The sequence below is a fragment of the Gallinula chloropus genome (assembly GCF_964237585.1).
Source record: "Gallinula chloropus genome assembly, chromosome: 5".
Classification (NCBI taxonomy): Eukaryota; Metazoa; Chordata; class Aves; order Gruiformes; family Rallidae; genus Gallinula; species Gallinula chloropus.
Genome location: NC_140090.1, coordinates 75,701,293 through 75,719,883, shown reverse-complemented (window position 1 = coordinate 75,719,883; position 18,591 = coordinate 75,701,293). Strand labels below are relative to the sequence as shown.

Genomic DNA, 18,591 nt, shown 5'->3' with positions numbered 1-18,591 from the left:
GCCAGCAACAGTTGACTAGGTAGGAAACCAAGGATAAGAATTTGAGAGTAGAGTGAAGCAGTTAGTGGGGTGCCACCGATCTGTGATAGGAACTGGACTATCCAGAGCATTCATAAAGAGTCTGGAAAAAGAGATAAATAGTAAGATGACATTTGCTGCCAAGATTAATTTCTTCAGGACAGTTGTAAGGAAAACAGCCTGCAAAGAGTTGCAGGAGGATGTTGCAGGATTGAATCACTTAGAGATTAAAGAAAAAAAACCAAGAGGATATTAAATTCTGTGTCAGACAGCACAGTATTGCATGTGAAGGAAAACAACTCTTGCTATACACACCAAAGGATGGGCTCCAAATGAAACACTGCAGCTCAGGAGGCAAATTTCTGAGGTCGCTGTCAGTAGGCCCAGCAATGAATGCTTATGACAGTGGGGGGAAAAAAGCAAACAAGCATCAAGTTAGGATTGTGACAAGAACAAAGGATGAAGAGGTCAGCATCACTGTGCCACTGCCCATGGTGAACACATATGCTGTGTGGTTTTGGCCACCCATTTCAAAAGGGCTACGGAATTGGAAGATGAAAAGGGACAGAGATGATAGACTTGGACCTTTCTCCCTGGAGAAAGACTACTTTGTAAAATCATAAAAGACATAACAGAAATTAGGACAGAATCAACATCTTTAAAAAACCTCCAACCATACAACAGAATTGATTGATTTGTGGATAATTCTCTTTCTTTCCCCTCCAAGACACTCTCACATCTTCACAATGACTGCTTTCTGAGGTTGCCAGAACATAAGTCATACATTAACTGAGAGTCCCTCATGAAGTACACATGTGGGGAAGCTTGCATGCTGCTGTTACACGATGGAAGTCATTGCCACAGGAAGCTGCTCAGGCCAAAATTATAAATGTGGTCAAAAAAATAGATTAAGTATCCTCATAAAGGACAGATTACTCTCTTAAGTACCACGGGGCAAAGCCACCTCCTTCTCATGAAGTTCCAAGTGTGGGAGGCTGAAAAGCTTGGGGAAGGACCATTCTATCCATGCCTTTCCATAGGCACCTGCTGCTATTCCCCATCAGTTAATGACACGTGGCAAGGAGGGGCTTTACCCCAAACACTTTTCTGTTCTCTCACCAGCTCTCTAAACCAGAAAGCTAAAATGTTGGGTTTTTTTAAACCTCCAAACCATTCCTATGTCTCTCATTGAGGGAGTAGTGAAAGGAGATATGCACTAAAAGCACAAGGCTTCCAGGAAAGGTGTACTGTAACCTTGAGAGAAGCTTACATCATACCTAAATCATCTGGATAATTCTCCCTAAAACTCGGCTGCTGGTGAAATAAACAAAGCACAAACTTTCCCAGATGTGTGCTTCATAAGGAATTCACAGTCAACGTATGATTTATAACTTGGCATCCTCAGAAAACACAAAATCATGATTCAGAGATGAAATGTAAATGTGGAATTGCTAGGGGGAGGGAGGAGACAGAACGGGTTTATTCATAGATTAGTCCCAACTCCTGTATTTTTCACTGCTTCCAAACGTTGCACGGGACAGCTATTCTTCCTTTAATAGTAAGAAGATTAAGGCTGAGTGTTCAGATTCGCTTCATTTTCCATAACTGTTCGCCAAGTAAAATTTCCTCTGCAAAACTTGCAGGGTGAGCAACTGCATCGCTGCACCGCGCTTCCCAACAAAGAGAGAGGTAAGTTGTCTCACTGGATTTCTGCTGGGGAAAGGTTTGCCACACCAGTAGCAAGGTCATCCCTACAGAAGGCAACCTATTGATTTCTAGAATGCTTATCACTAGAATCCCTCTTGCTGGACCGAAGGCAACTGACTTCATGGAGACCCAGAGCACTTATAAACACCAAAACTAAAGCTGATTGAAAAAGGCACATTGGCTGAATAGAATTCCCCATCCAACCTTTGTGCCTAGTAAGAAACAAAACCAAACCTACGAGAGAGCAGGAAGGAAAGCAGTAGGAAGATGAAATTAGTAGAAACCCAAGACAAAACAGAATGACAAGCATTGAACAGCACCAATGGGAAATATGTATGTCTATCCTCCACAGATATTTTGGCAACCTAGACTAAAGGATGATTTAGCCTAGCATCCACTCTTCCCAAATCATCTGTCTGTTAAAGAAGTTGGTTTCTTTGCAATGTTTAAGGGGGTATTTTGACAAAAAGAAACATCATGGAGGACTCATGGGCAGTGTTTTCACTTGGCATCACTGACATCTTCCCTTTCTTTACAAATCTGCTCTTCTTCCATTTGCATCTCTCTCTTCTTTCACAAGATGAGATTCTCCATCAGTGCTTTCTACAGGTGCTGCCAAGTGAGCTCAACTCACATCACAGAGCTTCTCCACTATCCTAGTAAGTGGTCCTGGGACATGCTAGATGGAAGTGAGAGAGCATGATCAGGTAGAGTCCAAAGCTTTCACTGTAAATAGACTTCCTATAGAATCATGAAGGTCTCCCATAACATGTGCATGGGAGGAGGATGAACAGTTTCAGTCATTTTAGATAGGAGCATCATCCCACAGACTAAACACTGACCAAAGACCAACCAAGGATAATACAAAAGAGAAATACATAGACTTAGGTGTGTCCAGTGAACTACCACTTGACTCAATCTAACTGAATATGCTTTAAACAGTACATCAAAGACTTCCCAAGTTTAAAGGTGGTGTCAGAAATAGGACAGGAAAAACATATTAGAAAGGTTAGAAAAGTGGGAAGGATAAAGTGTTGGTCTAAAAAAAATTTAGACTACTGCAACAGAGAGAGGAAAAGAAACCATCCAAATTTATTCATTGGGAGATTGATGCTAAGAAGGAGGGAATGGCCCAGGGGTGTTGGGACCTAGTAAGCATCTCAGAAGGCACCCGTGCTGCATGCCCACACAGGGTCAGCACTGGCTCTTTGAGTAATGAAGCTAAAGTGGTACTGTACCAAAAATAACGTCTCTTCTGGAACTTCTGCCTACCAGGAAAAGTCAAGCTCACACTGAAGTCATGCATTCAGTGGGACCCAAGAGAATACTCAACCAATGCAAAAATAGCTGCTACTGTTTATTAACTGCCTCTTCCGCATCCGCAGGGCAACAGGGAAGTCCATAAGCAACCTCACAGATGGAAACTACCCAAATATCCTGATGTACTCTCTCTTTGGTACTGTCTCTGCTCTAGGGTTGCTCCCTATCTGACAGGTTTTTTCAGCTGATTTTGAGGTGGACCAGGGTGAGGTGTGAATTCAGGACCAACACCATCCCTAAGACCAACTCTGAGATCCCACCCCTCTGGGAATGAACTTGGCCAGAGGACAGACCGCTTGAAATTTGAGGTAGAGCATCCAGGATGACAAGCTGGAAAGAAGAATGAACAAAGCCTGTTAAACTTGGCAAGATAACTGAGGAGAAACAGAAAGCACCTGGGGAATAAAAACTGTACAAAAGGGATTAGACAAGTAAGGGGATTAGAATAAGGAAAACTTAACCAGAAAAATCAAGATTTCTTGGACTGCAATAAAAACTTTGATAGACCCCTAAATTGAGTCATTTTTATACCAAAAGCATTTCAAACCTCAAGAAGTGTGTGGAGAACAAGAGGCAAAATGATGTAGCAGGCCTTTCCCAGGGGCTACTAGTAGTTTGTTTCACCTCTGTTATCTCAGTGGAGCTGGAACAGCTTCACAGCAGTGAGAACCAACTGAACCCTGAGCATAAAAATCCTGCACTTCCAACCACAGCCACCCCACAAAGGCCATGGGACTCCTTACCCATAGTGAGCATACTTCTAGGTCTGGAAACGATGGGTATACAAGTTCCTCAGCCTCTGGCATGCCACTTGGAAGTTTGCTGGGAGTATTTTCATACTAGCATGGGAGTATTTTCATGCTAGAGCGCAGCCAGCTGCCTGCCCTTCATTAATCTCATTACTCACTCCCAGGTCTGAATTGAGTTTCAGGTACTCATGTGTATCTCTACCCCCTTTCAGCCTGCCCTTCTTCCCTAAATAAATGCTTGTGACAGTTTCTTCACCTGTATCTGAAGAGACATTATATGATCTAGAAGCAGCAGAGCCAGTTCTGCAGACTTCTCAGCCTCATCCGCCTCCCCCCTCACCTGTGTTTTGTTCCATCCTTTCATTTTTCCAAGCAACTCTATGGATTATTTGTTTTTAAAATGAAATAAAATACCCATCATCTCTGCAATATTTTCCTTAGAGTGTTTACTTTAATTTTGGTTTCCCTGCCTAATCTTTCTCACAAAAGAGTATGCTTTTTTTTTTTAATCCTCCAAGCAAAAATAATTACAAAGATAATCCAGCCGAGTGTAATCAAACTACAGGGTTCTTTATTTTCCAGGCCTTAATTTAATTTCACATCCTGTGGTCTTAAAGAAATACTAGGATTATATCATTTTGTTATTGTTTAGATTATATGCCTGTAAAAATGAGAAGAAACCAATTCTCTTCTTACCCATTGCCACGCAGCAAACTCATAAAGGACATAGAAGACTTCTGAAATAGAGGTCCAGGGGAAGATCTCATAGATGAGCACTAGTTAAGATCTTTACACTCAGTTTAATTGCAGAGGAAAAAAAGAAAAGATTAAAAAAAACAATGGAAGGGTAGTATTTCCTAGCCTGCTGTAAAGGAAGAGGAACCCTGGTTTATTTAGTTGGTTTTAACTAATGCCTTATAAAGACAGCAACTGCTTTGATAAAATACTTTGCTTTGAAACTTTTTCAATGCACTGATATGGATCCCAATGTCATTTTACAGGTGTTTTAGCCATGGAAATAATCCCATTGGCTTCAGCACCACTAAATTACAGTGGTGCATCGAATCCTTCAGCAGTTAAATTAGAGCTTGGGTAGCTTTCTTTGGATCAATGCAAACCAGAAGCCATCCACAGAGTAACACTGGCATAAAAATAATGTAGGAGAAGAATCAGCTACATGTCTGAGCACATAAGGTCATCAAAGGAATGAAAATACAACTTCGGTCTGTACACAGGTAGAAGGACCCTGCCCACACCCATTAAGAGGATCAGAGTACATCTGTATTAATGTCTTCAGACCCTGCACTGCAACCATCAAAGTCCTCAGCATGCAGAGATTCATCTTCTGATGAGAGATCACTGGCAGATGTTAGCTAGCAGAGCAGTACCTGGAAAGGGAGCTCATCTTCCAAGCAGTAAGGCTGAGATGATGCAGGGGTGGTTTTGGTTTATTCTTCAGTAGCAACCTGTTGCACTCTCCATGGGTAAAAGGAAAAAGGAAGCAAGATCAGCCACTGAACAGGTATAACATACCCCCAGGGCCTGGAAAGAGCAACCTCAGGGCTGCTGCATTCCTCCTTGGCTGTTTCATCTTCGTTGCCTTCAAAATGGGGCAGTGCACACCCATCCACCAGCTCACAGGTGACAGAGGCATGGATACATGCAGTAGGACCCATCTCAGGGCAAGACTGGTTGAGGCTTTCATTCTGGAGCTGTTTATCACAAAGACACGTGCATTAGTTTGGTCCAAGTGCTGCTGGCCTGGTAACACTCTCAGCAGAGCAGCCCTAAAACCACTTTTGCCTAAGATATCTCAGAATATTCTTACTACAAAAAGCTGGTTACAGTCACAAGGTCACACCAGCATCTTGCATAAGCACTGACAGTTATTTTCTGAGTGGACAATTTCAGCAACACTAAGTTTAAACTGTCTCAGAAAAAGCAGCATATTGATAACAAACACAGCAAGTCTCTTCCTAGATTTATGATTTTGCACATGAAGAAAGCAATGTCATGAGATTAATAGGGCAGCCTTAAGTAGCTCCATTCAAACCTCCATGCCAACGTGCTCTAGAAGCTTTACTAGCTACGAGCCTCTGTTTCTTAACAACCTGTGAGACCATCACAGCTCAGTACTAAATATTTTTTGAAGTGCCTACAAACCAAATAAACCAGATAGCTCTTAAGTGATGGAATCACAGTTCCAACCAACACCAAGCATTAAGGGGTACAGTCCTCTCTCCTACTAAAGTTTGGGTGGAAGAGCTATTCGTTTCTCCAACACCATCACATCCCAAGACCTGCTGCCCATTCCTGCAAGAACCCCAGAAGAAGACAGTGCCCACTGAGGGCAAAGCTACAGCAGCTCTGACATCCTTTGCATCAGCCCTGCTATGAACACCATCCCTCTCCCTTCAGAAAAACTCAACCCCACACATAGAAAAGGATTTCAAGCCAGCTCAATGCACACACCCCACACTTCCTCTAAGCCAGGTATGGCCACAGAATTAAGACCCTTCTGTAAAGGGAGACCTTCACATCACTCAGACATACACTTTCTTGTCACAAAGGCCTGGAGACCCCTGTTTTCTGGATTTCCTTGATTAGAACACAATGAAATAGTCTGGACTCTTCAAGACTATTTTTTTTTCCCCCAGAAAGAAATGGTTACTGGGTTGAAAAAGGAATCTCTTCATTTAATAAAAACCCTACTGGTTAAAAGCACCCTGTTGCATCTGAAGTAACGATCAAGCCCATTCTTGGAATTAGCTTTTTTAAAGTTACTGCAGTGGTGAAGAGCTTTTCTTGAACTCCAAAAAGCAAACTAAACTGAGTCACTGCATGCGAGCTTCCTCTGCTTATAGAGAAAACATTTTCCTTACAAAGTACTTTGTTTTTATACCAAGAGGACAGGACCTTAGATTCTGCATTCAAAGCACCAGTTAATGAAGTTGCTCAAGTTAAATTGCAATAATAAGATTCTCCATGAGGTTTTGGCTGTCGCTATAGTCACCTTTTTTCCTTCAAAATATGCTTTTCATTGTTCTACTGCCCTTTTTCCAATTGCTCTGCAGCCAAGTTCTTGGAAAGCAATCATGCTTCTTGTTTAGGATTTATTGCTAGTCTTTTGCCAATAAGGACACGCACAAATCTGTCCTGTGATCATCCTGCATAAGCAAGCTAAAAAAATATGGCAATTTATGAACAGGCACATCTCACGTGTTATATGGCATCAGCCTGAACTCTTCAAAACATTCTAAGATATAAAACAAGTTTGTCCTGTTTGGCTAGGCTGATCAAAGGCTCTGCTTGGGTGCCATAAATAAGTTCATTTTGGAATTCTAGTCTACCTAAAAAGGGAAAAAAGATGCATTTGTGTTGTGTTTTAATGGTCAAAGGGTTTTTCCCCTCCCCTCTTTATCAGGTTTACATGGTAATCTTTGCACTTTAGAAACTCCAGGTCTGAGAAAAACAATAGTTTATCTTCCAAATCTGCTGTTTTAAAGCTAATAACTGTGATGACTAATTTAGTTATCACTAAAACTTTAAAGGGGTGTGAATTGTCTGCTTGTACAAAACTTACAATGGATTTTGCAGTTTCAGAGTCATGTTGCATCTAGGTTTTGAAGCGTGTTTTAGATTGCCAGAGAAAGCTCACACCCACAGGTGACATGAGGGAAGACTGATCTTACGGCTTGGAAGGAATGGATCATGATGAAGAACATTTAGGTAATCGACATATCCTGGTTGTGCTTATCTGACTGTCTTGTTTGTTCTTCCAGACATCAGTGTTTAGCTGTCAGCCTCTTTGAAAGACTTGCCTTCTACCAGCCTATTGCTCCTGAGAGGCAGGGGTAGGTTTTTGACTCCACTGATGCGTTCTAGAGCTGGGTTAGGGCTGTTCAGGTTCCTCTGAAGTGTTGGGAGACTCAGTCTTTGGTCTCTCTTGAACCCCTCCACAGGCTCCTTGGTTTTGACGATGTTCTCTGTCAAACAACCTTAAATTAGGAGAATTAATTGGGATCCATACACTGCACTGCTAGCAGCACACCCAGGCTGGTGAACCTCCATTACTAATGGCTAGGTGATTCTGTGGTTCAGGCACGATTGCCAAGGCTCAGAAACAAGACTGCTAATGAAAAGGTCCAGATAAATGTTTCACCACCTCATAATCTGGGGTTCTTACTCAACCTGAAATGATTGCAATTGTTATTATTTTGTTTTTCTTTTTAGGATTCTCATCCTTCTTGTCTTCCCTTCTCCGCTGATTCTTTTCCTCAGGCAACATTAAATGGTCCCAAACACCTATTTGGTTCCTATAATTAAACCAGATGAAATTTCTTCTCAGCCCCAAAACAGACTAGCGATTTGCGAAATGGGATTTTGCATCCAAGAAATGAGAAGTGATAATTGAAGAAGCAGCAGAAATTTATTCCTAATAAATTATAAATGAACCTTTGAATGCAATAAAACTCCATTTTTACGTGTTCAAGACTGGCAGGCTGCTGAGCATATCAAGCAACTTCTGAGTGATTTTGAGTCAAAGCCTTCGTATTCTGCAAAGAGATGAGGGTTTCCTGAAAGGTATTCCCCACTCCAAATTATTCCATGCAATACATTTTTGCATGTGAACTGCATTTAGTCTTTTTGTTCCTCTAATAAGATTACTCACGTATTCACATGGCATCGTTTAATTCAGGGTGTGCTCCTCATTGTAATCACCAGGATTCGAGTGCAAGTATTTGTATAACAGTTACAAAACGTGCTTCCTGGTGTTCCAGCTAAAAAGTTCACTTTGCATCGGGAGCTGCTTTAGTGCAACTCAAGTCACAAAGGGACTTGCACAAGGGACCACAGAAAAAGCCACTAGCGAGGCCAAAGCAAACGAGTTGCAAAATTTAAACCAATATTTGCTAGAAAAATGTTTGTGGTGGTCACTCGGCCCTACTTCTGAGTCCCTTACAAAAGTCCTCACCGCTGGCCTTCACGTTGCAAGTCTACCTAACCCTCCCTTCGAAGCTAGCCTGAAATTTCCCTGTTGCTACTGAGACTGGGCTTGCCTTCCCTTTGCAAGCACGACAAGCTTCAGCTTTTCACTAACATTGGCAGAGGGAATCCCATCATTTTCCTGCTTCTGAGGTTGAGCACCACATCGCAGGCACCAAACACCAGCTAACTGAGTTAATACAGCTTTCTCTTTTGACTCAACAAGTGGAAAGACACATGCATGCACTTGGCCTTGGCTACACGTTCACCCAGCTGAATCTACTGATGGAGTCTGCCAGACCTGGAACAAACTTATTTTCAGATACCATAATCCTTAATGTATTAATTTGGTTTCACTCGTGGTCTTCCATATGCTGCCTGTCATCTTCATCTGCAGCAACATCCACCTACGTTACTCCTGCAAATTTTAAAAGCACTTTACTCCCAGCAGCTTGCAGTGGTAACTACAAGTGTGGGAACATGTTCAATACAGACATCATACTTGTGGCTCTGATGTCAGATACGTAACTCACCCCTTGTTCTTCATCTCCAAAACTTTCACACTCCCTCCAAAAAAAAAACCCCTTTGCAAATAAATAAGTGTCAGGCCTCAAAAAAAGTTGCTGGAGCTTCAGAAATGGTTAAAAGAAGAGGCAGAATTTGTTTTGGAGTAAATATTGATGAAGTTCTGCCATTTGGGTTATAGCTAACAGCTTCTTCAGTACAACTTCAACACAATAAAACAGCATTACCATTGCCATCTCGCTGAGAACGGTAGAAAAAGACTGTAAAACTGAGTAGCACTTTTAGATTTCCTTGCAAAACATTTGCTTTCTGACAACAACACACAATAACTGTAATTAATACCAGTTCTGTAACGTGTTCCTAAGGTCTGCAGAAATCTAAACCAGCACCGTATTGCTGGTAAGAACAACTGCATCCTAAACAATATTCAAAATGACAAGAGAAAATAAAAAATCTCCCTCAGAAGTCAAAAAGTTGTAATTCACTAACCCACTGATGGCATAACACCTTTGCCCTTATTATTTCTAGAGCTTTTTGGGGAGGATCTCGGGACTTTACTCTTCAGCTAAGCCTCACAAGTTCAACAGCCCATGAGTTATATAAACATTATTTTACAATTTGAACTATTTTCCCAGCGAAAGGATCACTCCAGGGGAGGAGCATTTGGATTATTTCTTTTACAGAACTAATATTGCTTTACTCGTACTCCCATCGCTTCTGCGTGGCCAAAGCTGAAGTGCACCCGAGCGGTCCCCGGCCGGGCTGGCCATCGGCTCCTGCCACTTCTGAGGGCAGTGGGGAAAAACGGGTGCAGGTTGTAGCTCACCTAAAAACGCCCTGTCCAGCAAGCGTTTTCAGGGAACAGAAGTTTGACTAAAAGCTCGGGGGAAAGTCTTATTTTAAGCAGGGAGCAAGTAAATAAACAGACGCAGAAAAGCGGGGTGCAACCAACAGAAAACCATCGCGTCTTGGCAGCGATGCTGCAACCGCGAGACGTGTTGCTTGTGCGCGGCGCTCATCCTCCAGCCAGGGGGGATGCTCCGGGACGGACGGGGTCTCCGCGGGGAGCCGGGGCGAACTCCAAGCCCCCGGCCCCGCCGCGCCCCCCGGCCCCGCCGCGGGCAGCGCCCGGCGCCGCGGGAGGAAATCCTCCTTCGGGCACACACCGCCCTGAGCGGAGAGAGGAAACTACGTCCCCTCCCGAAGAGAGGAAGAAGAGCCCGGCGAGCCCCGATCTGCAGGCGGATACCGGGATTCGGCTTTGCGGGTTCTCGGGGTCGGGAGAGGAGGTGTTCAAGGGAGCCCCGCGCCGCATCTCAGCGTATTTTTAAGGCGCGCACCCTGCCGAGCCGCGACCGCTCCGTGCCGGCGGCACCAGCATCTCCCGGAGCATCCAGCTGCCCGTCCACAGCGGCGGCTGCCGCGGGAGGCGGCCCCCGGCTCGGAGAGCCCCCGCTCCCAGCCGCGGCGCCGGGGCTCTCCAGGGCACCCGCAGGCTGAGGGGGGCTGAGCCCCCGGTCCCTCTGCCTGGCTCCGGACTGGGGCGGGCTGGGGACAAACACGCTCTCAACAATGGGCATGTTTGCAGCAACATGATATCACCTAATAACGCCGAATAAGGCAATGACTGTACGTTTGAAGTGATACGATCCTGCCGATCTCACCACACGGCGCGGAAAGCTATTTGCAGATTTGCTAAGCCCTTTTGAATGAATGCATCTGCAGCTGACCTTTAACAATAGACGCTGAAATAGCACAATCTGTGGGACCAGATTTGAGGGGGGGTGAGGGGGGAAGGGGGAAGGAAGAGATGGGTGAATATTCTAATCTCCGCAATCTCATTCACTTCCTTTCCCAAACCCCCGCACACAGGGGGAAAAGCAATATTTTCCTTTTAACCGGGGTTCTCTCTCAAACAAGCCGTTTCCAACGCCGGCTCGGCCACATGGTACCCCAAAGCCACCGCCACCGCCGGTGGGACCGGCGCGTAACCCCACCGGTGCCCGCCCGCACCCCGCGGGCATCGCTTCGCGGAGGGGCGACTGCGACAAGGATGCTCCAGTCGTGTGTCCGTTCCCCCCCCCGCCACCCACCCCCCGTTCTCCTCTCCTGCCGCCGGTCTCTCACCTTCCCTGGCTTTCAGCAAGACGGTGTTAGCAACGATGTTTTCCAGCTCCATTGACGAGCTCGGGCAGCGTAGGCAGGCAGCGGCACTGCAGCAGGACGTCACTCCCGAGGTGCGGAGTCTCCGGGCGACCACCCGCCTCCTGCCCCTAGCGCGTTATCCCCCCGTGCATGATCCCTGCCTTCCTCCCTTCTCCTCCGCGCTCCCCCGGGCGGAGGCGCCGCTCCCCGCGCTATCTGCTCCCGCGCCTCGCCCCGCTACTCCATCCTCCGCCCCGCGGGCTCCACGGTGGTTTGAGGGCTCCGACGCTCCTGCCTCCCTCCCCCGGGGGTGTGGCACCGCGGAGCGGCCCCGCAGCCCCGCGCAGGCGCCATCCCCGCCGCCGGCTCCGCGGGGCCGGGCACGCCGGGACGTGTAGTCCTGGGGCGGCCCCTCCGCACCTGGCGCCAGCCCCGCAGTGTCCCAGCGGAGGGGCGGCGAGCGCCCGTTCAAGGGGGAGGGGGACGCGGATATGGGCCGGCCGGAGCGCCCCGGGCGGCGGGAGCTTGCGGGGTGGTTTCGGTGTGGCGGGGAGGAGCGGGGGAAGGCCGCGGGGCGATGCGCGGGGCTCCCCGCGGCGCGGCTCGGCTCGGCTCCGACGGCAGCGGCGCGGCGCAGCCCTAGTGCCGGGCGCCACCCCGCGGCGGCGGCCCCTGCCCGGCCCGGGCCCCCAGGGCTCCGCTGCCCTCCCCTGCCCGGGCCGGGGCCCGCAGAGCTTCCCGGCCCGGCCTTGCCCTCCCCGGAGCACCCAGGGCTCTCCGGCCCGGTCCTGCCCGGGGCACTCAGGGCTCCGTTCCCCTGCCGGGGGCACCCAGGACTCCTCTGTCCTGCCCTGGCCGTGTCGCGGTGGGTCTTGCTGCTCCTCACCGCCCCACAGGTGCTCACAGCCTTCGCCATGCAACGCGCACCGTTCCCCTGGGGCTCGGGGCACGGCCCGCCTGCCTTCTTGGGAGTACTGAAATGTCCCCGAAGGACGCACCCGAGGGAATTCCATCTCTTCTGCCACCCTTCTTTTTTTATTCCTGATAAGCAGTTGTATGAGACATCAGCCGCTTGTGGGAAGTTTGTGAATTTTAAGTGCTACATTACAACATAAATTCTCTCCCGTCTCCATAGGACAGATGCTCACGTCAGCGTGATTCTGATTTTCCTGGCAACAGGGTAGATCGATTTAGCGGGTCAAGGGAAGAAGGAGGAATAAAGCTAAGCCATTACTTTCACTAACACTCTTCCCCATCTGTACTTGCACTGATTAAATCCACACGAAGCAAATCAAATTAACATGCATCTTCTTGTAAGTGGAACATAGATGCTACTTTTTCTTTTTTCTTCTTTGTTTATTGTACCAAGCATATTTACTTCTACAGCCAGGCAGAAAAGACGTGCCACAGCAGGACTTGCAGACTGCCTAGAACACATTCTCTGAACACAGGAAATAAAGGAGACGTGCATTTAATGAAGAACACCTTGGGTGTTAGGATAAAACGGCTCTAATAAATGCCTTTTTTTACCCAGCAAAGTGTCCAGAGTCAGAACTTTGAAAGTTACTGTGCATAGCAGGTGACAGTGCGATGTACCACCTTCCACATCCTCTCTCCTGCTGCTTCAGAAAATGTTCACCTCCAGAAGCTGTGCCGTGGTGTGGCTCCTTTCTTTGTAACGCCAAGTTCTATACAGCAGCAGTTGTGTCTGTAAGTACCGGAAGATTTTTTTTTTCTCTCTGATTAAATAATTCTTAAGGGAAAAATTGCTTCCTGGAAACCAGAGCCTTAGCATAGCGATGAGGTTCCTAGGGAGTGCCTGCCCTGCTTGTTGTTTGACCGCTTCAGCAGTGCAAGGACTGACGCTCGCTTGTAAACAGAGTAAATTCTGCTGAGGTTGTAAGCGCACCTCCTTGCCCTGCCTCCCACAAATGGCCATCACTAGGACACCACCAGCATCACAACACGGCTGATGTCAGAAGACGCAGTTACATATTGTTTTTAAAGCTACAAGCAACCCCTCTCTCCAAAGGAAAAACGAACACACGTGTGTCAGTCCTCATTTTGTGAATCATACTCGCTGCAGCAGCAGCTCAGCCTGTGCTTGCCGCATCTCAGGATGACGCTGTTGAGCAGGGAGGGATTTACCCTCATGGGAGACTCTACGGAGTGCTCTGGTGTGTAACTTTCATACAGGTCCCCAAATGAAGGAGGCAGATTTTGAAGATCTAAAGCACCTGGTAGTCAGTCTGTGAACCCAAGAGCTCTACTGCTTCTCTTTTACCTAGTACCTTTATGTACCTCTGTGTAGTCAAGTGGCAGGCATTATTGCCCCGTGGAACAGGAGTGTGATGTTGTCCTGTATACTTTGTGAACGTTTATTTAATTCTTGAAAAGGTAAATAGACTTACCAAGAGAGTCACAGCAGATCTATATGGTGTTCGTAAACCCCATGGACCTACCCACTGTCTGTGGCTGGCGCAGCTCTGAGGCACTTCACATTCCTGGCAACCAGAGGAGCGGTTACACAGTCCCTTCAGAAACAGGGGCGGCAACCGAACAGTGTTGGGCTGCTGCCAGCAGTTATTTCAGCTAAGCTGGATGGCTTTGCACTGAAGTGGACTAGGAGCAGTCACATAACTTACTGTGGCCGAGCACAAGCAGTGGAAGGCTGAGCTCTGCCATTGGACTGCTGAGATTCTGCAATAACACGTTTTAGTTGTGCATCAACACGAAGAGCAGTGATTCTGACTTTGTGGGTATCAGAATGAACAATGGGGTGGATTTTCTTAATGATTCTTACAGTATTTAACAAAGTAACACTTGTTTCCAATAAATCTAGAGTTAACATGATAGGAGATGTGTTCACTAGCACAGTGCCCTACTTTGAAAAACAAACCCAAGACAATGGGTCCTCACTGCATGCCTCTTTTCTGCTGTATGTTTTTAAGCCTGAGTATACCACATATAGATGACAAGGGTCTGCTTCAGCGCAGGGCTCAGATGGATGGCCCCTTTCAGGGATGTGGCTCCCCATGGATCACTGCAACAAGTGCCACCTTGCAGAGCTGCTTGCCTTAAAGTCCATCATCTGCAAACCCCACCGCAGCATTTGGAGTCTTACTTTGGGACTTCTTCATATCTTTATTTTCATGTCACTTGTAACTCCTGGTTCACAAATACAACAGAAAAAAAATATTAGCCAGAGGTAGGTAGATTTATTTAAATCCATTTTCTCCTGTGACAACACAGTCCTTCAATTTCAAGGTATGTCCATGCTTTATTTAATGGAGCAATCAGGTTCTCTGTGAGCGAGTGAGAAAGAAACAAGAAACCCATCAGTCTGTTCCATTGCTTATCTTACTCTTTTAACTGCTGTAAAATCTGGTGCTGAAATACTCAAGCATGGACTCAGAGACAGGGTGGCAGGGAAGGAATACAGGTCTGGCCTAAAAGATCCTGATTCATCGCTTGCTGGGAGAAAAGGGGGGAAATGATATGCAGAAGCAGCCAATTTTTGAAGAAATAAAAAATACATATCCTACCAAACCCCAGTTAAACTCTGAAAAATGTGCTTTCTAAGGTGCTTAATGCGTTCAGTTCTTCCACTTTTAAACAAAACACCTTCATCCGAAGTCATTTGGGCAAGGCTCAGGAAGAAGCCTCTTTTGAGTGCTGAACGTCAGGCTACAGCAGGGTTGGCAGCCATCTTCCCTGCATGGGAACAGAGAGGTTTGTAAATGAAACGCCAACACCGTGCGAGGCCCAAATGCATCAGAGTAATAAGAATAGGAAAGCAGCGCGGCAGAGTGTGATATTCTGAGCCGCTCGAAGGGATGACTCATCGGCAGGGTGGGCTCACGCAGCTCCAGCCAGAAGCACAGCAGCAACACACCCAGTTCTATCCTGCCACCAGAGAAAAGCCATTTGGCCGCTGTACAGCCTTGCTTGAAGTGCCAGGGTAAGACCCCAAGTGAGCCAGACGTCAAAAAGGCTTTTGGCTATACCTATCAATTAGAAACATAGCCCAGCAGTGGGTATCACCCAAATCCATGTTAGAGCACGCAACTAATGCAGTGGAGCCAGCTCGGTATTAGCTCCAAGCTGGACTGCGTTAGGAATTGCTTCTGGAAGTCGTTGCTCCAAGCAGGTGGGTTCTTTCGCCTCCTGCCGAGGCTGGAGAGCAGCAGGTGGGGGGCCTGGGAGAGAGCTCCTCCAGGCAGCTGTAACCTTTTCCAGAGCCCCTGCGCCGAAGGACGGAGGCTGCCACCTACCCACAGCCACGGGGTGATGCATCGTTTGTCTACACCAAACTTTTTTGCTGTGGTTTAGATAAAAATGTTTCCGCCTCCGTTGTTTCTTTCCATTTCCAACCCCCTTTCTTGTTTGTTTGGTTTGTTGGTTGTTGTTTTTTTTTGCTTTTAGCAAGTTTTTCCTCAAGGAACAAATGATTGCCCAGCCTTTAAGCACAGGGATTTAAATTGCCTTCTAGAAGATGAGCAGATTTTATTTTTTAAACAAGCAGACATATGCATCCCCATACTCTGCACAGAACGTGCCGTTCAGTGACCCACAGCAGCAGGAGATCCGATTTGGGATTTGCTTACCCCTTTCTCAGAGAGAAGCAGCTACCTTTTCATGAGTGTTTCGTTGTGTTAATGATGGTTTTTCAAAGACAAAACAGTAATGGTAACAACAGACGAGCATCATCTACCACTCTTTATCAACAGAGCTCAAAGGTTCTCACCAGAAAGGCATATTTAATTATTCTCAGATAGGGGAAAAGAGGCACAGGAAGGTAAGTATCCTAACCAAAAGTAAAATTTACTTCTGTTATCCATTCCAGTGCCTTATCCACTGCTCTGCACCTTGTAACCATGCAAACTTCCCCCTAAAACCTGCTGAAATCCCTGGAGAGTCTTTCACCAACTTCAGATGTCTCACTTTGAACCAGGCTTAAAGACTCCAATCCTTCACATGCAGACATGTCTGTGCACTGCTGAGCTCGCACTGTACCAGTATGAACCAGCACTCCCTGACTGCAGGATGAGGTATGAGACTGGCAAAGGCCTTTGGGAGACAGCAAAGCAGACAGCCAACGAGATTCAGAGAAAGATGTTCATATGGTACTGCTTGGTAGATTTGCTTTGAACTCTGGATGGCAAGAAGAACCAAGTGTAGCAGCTGCTATAGCTTGTGCAAGAGCCAGAGCTGAGGAAAAAGGAACAATTCTTTTGCCAGCCATGCTTTGGCAGTGAAAAGGTCCATCTTCAGATTGTAGGGTTGCCCAGTAAAAAAGCAAAATGGACAATAAACCCCCTGTTAAATGGCAGTAGTTCAAGCTCCTGCCAAGAAGTCTGAGAAGCTGAATTATGCTGCCTTCATAACAAAGCATGAGCAATATTTCCCCACCTGCAAGCCAAGTGTTTAAACAAAGAGTTTTAAACAAATACAACTTTCCGGGGAGGGGGGAAGGACATCGTTTTAGAATACATCGACTTAGAAGTTGTGAATAATCATCTGTTGGTGAGACAACCATCCTCAGGAAATCCTAGCAATAGCCCTTTTCTTGCTGCCACAATGCAGCTCCCACAGCTGAAGGAAAGGAACCGCTGTGGCCCAGCCATCACCTGGTGCACAGTTTGCTGCCCAGCCACGAGGGACTCGGCTGGGCAATGTCTCTCCTTCGAGGGGATGTGCCAGTCCCACAGAGGTGAACGCAGATGTGCTGCTCTGCACTGCTACTCAGGGAATCAGCCCAGGTCATGGGCAGTGTTTCTTTGCTTCTCTTCACTACCAGTCACTGCTCTGTACATGCCCTGGGCTCAGCTCTGCGGCTCACTGCTCAGCAGTGGCACAAAGACCTCCCAAACCTCTACTCTGGACACATCTCTCAACAACCACTCCTTTCCTTTCCATCTCCAGGGCAGCAGGCTACAGCATGGCTCACCCACACCATATCTGGCACTTTCTAACATACAAATAGCTTGCTCACTTCCACTTTTAGGCTTTTGGGGGGTTGTAAGCAAGAATGCCCCTAACTTTTAGGCAACAGACATGCAAATAAGCTGAGCAGCTCAGGCAGCCAGGTCCCCTTGCTCAACCAGTGACCTCCCCATGTCCCTGTCCAGCTGGCACTTTCAAGCAGCCCTGGTGCACTGGCAAGAGTCAAAACTGAACTTCTCTCTCACACACCTTTAAGTTATCCTTAATGAAGGGCTAATGAGAAGCAAGGGGTACATAAGGTTCCTTATCCAAATCTGCCAGGTCAGTGACCACGCACCTCACTTGCGCACAGCGATGCACACACACATGCTCAAAATGCACGTGCAGAGCTTGTTAGAAGGTGTTACACCTGAAGGGAACAACTTCAAAAGCAACAGCAATGACTATTTGAATTCAAGGAAATTAGGGGATGTAGGAAGCAGTCAGGCTACTATGTTGGTGGACCCCATACTGAGGTGTCTGTATCCTTTAGTGTCCATGTTTTCTTCCCCCTCATCTCACCATGGCTATAGGAAGAGTTTGCCTCTGCACCCATGTGCAGGACACCTCTGGCTTTCATCATCTCCTTTTGGGCACCTCCGTCTTCATCACAAGCCCAGCCAGCCACCCAGTATCTGTGTGCATATACCAGTATATAACAATATTGTGGCAGCTCTCCTGGGACCTAGAGTTTTCAAGATGATTATCAGAGCCACATTTGCAGCTGTCACTGGGTACGTCTAGATGAATAAATTCAAGAGCACCACAGAAACATACCAGCAAATGAAAGTGGTGATGATGTTAAATGCTCAGAAAGGTCTCAGCATGCTTTTGGACAGCACTAACACTGTCCCAAACAATTCCTGGGCATTTTAGAGAGTTAATTATCACCTAATGGCCAACTCTATCAGGCAGTTGCACACAACCTCATTCTTCTGAAGGCTCAGAGAGTTTACTATTACAGAGGTGAACAGACCATGCCAGCCAGATCAGTACCAGCAATAAGTATGCTGATTTGTTCAGAAGTATAGATGCAGTATCCATTTGGCTTTGGCCCCAGATGGTGACGGCTGGGCTTATCCTGCCAGTGGAGTCAGACTTCTCTCTAGTTCACAAGGTGGGATCTCCCCTTTATAAAAGGCTGTGGGTATTAATA

The 18,591-nt window shown here is 46.7% G+C and overlaps 1 protein-coding gene across 2 annotated transcripts in view; it reads right to left on the bottom strand.

The window, feature by feature from the left end:
- GRK5 (G protein-coupled receptor kinase 5) overlaps positions 1–11,581 on the bottom strand; it is a 165,729-nt gene extending 154,148 nt beyond the window's left edge. For both annotated transcript variants that reach the window (XR_014617331.1, XM_084264738.1), the window contains exon 1: positions 11,433–11,581. Coding sequence is in view for 1 of the 2 variants with exons in the window: in XM_084264738.1 (XP_084120864.1) it covers positions 11,433–11,484 (52 nt within the window). In the remaining variant the exon portion in view is untranslated. The remainder of the gene's footprint in view (positions 1–11,432) is intronic.
- Positions 11,582–18,591: the final 7,010 nt, after the last annotated feature.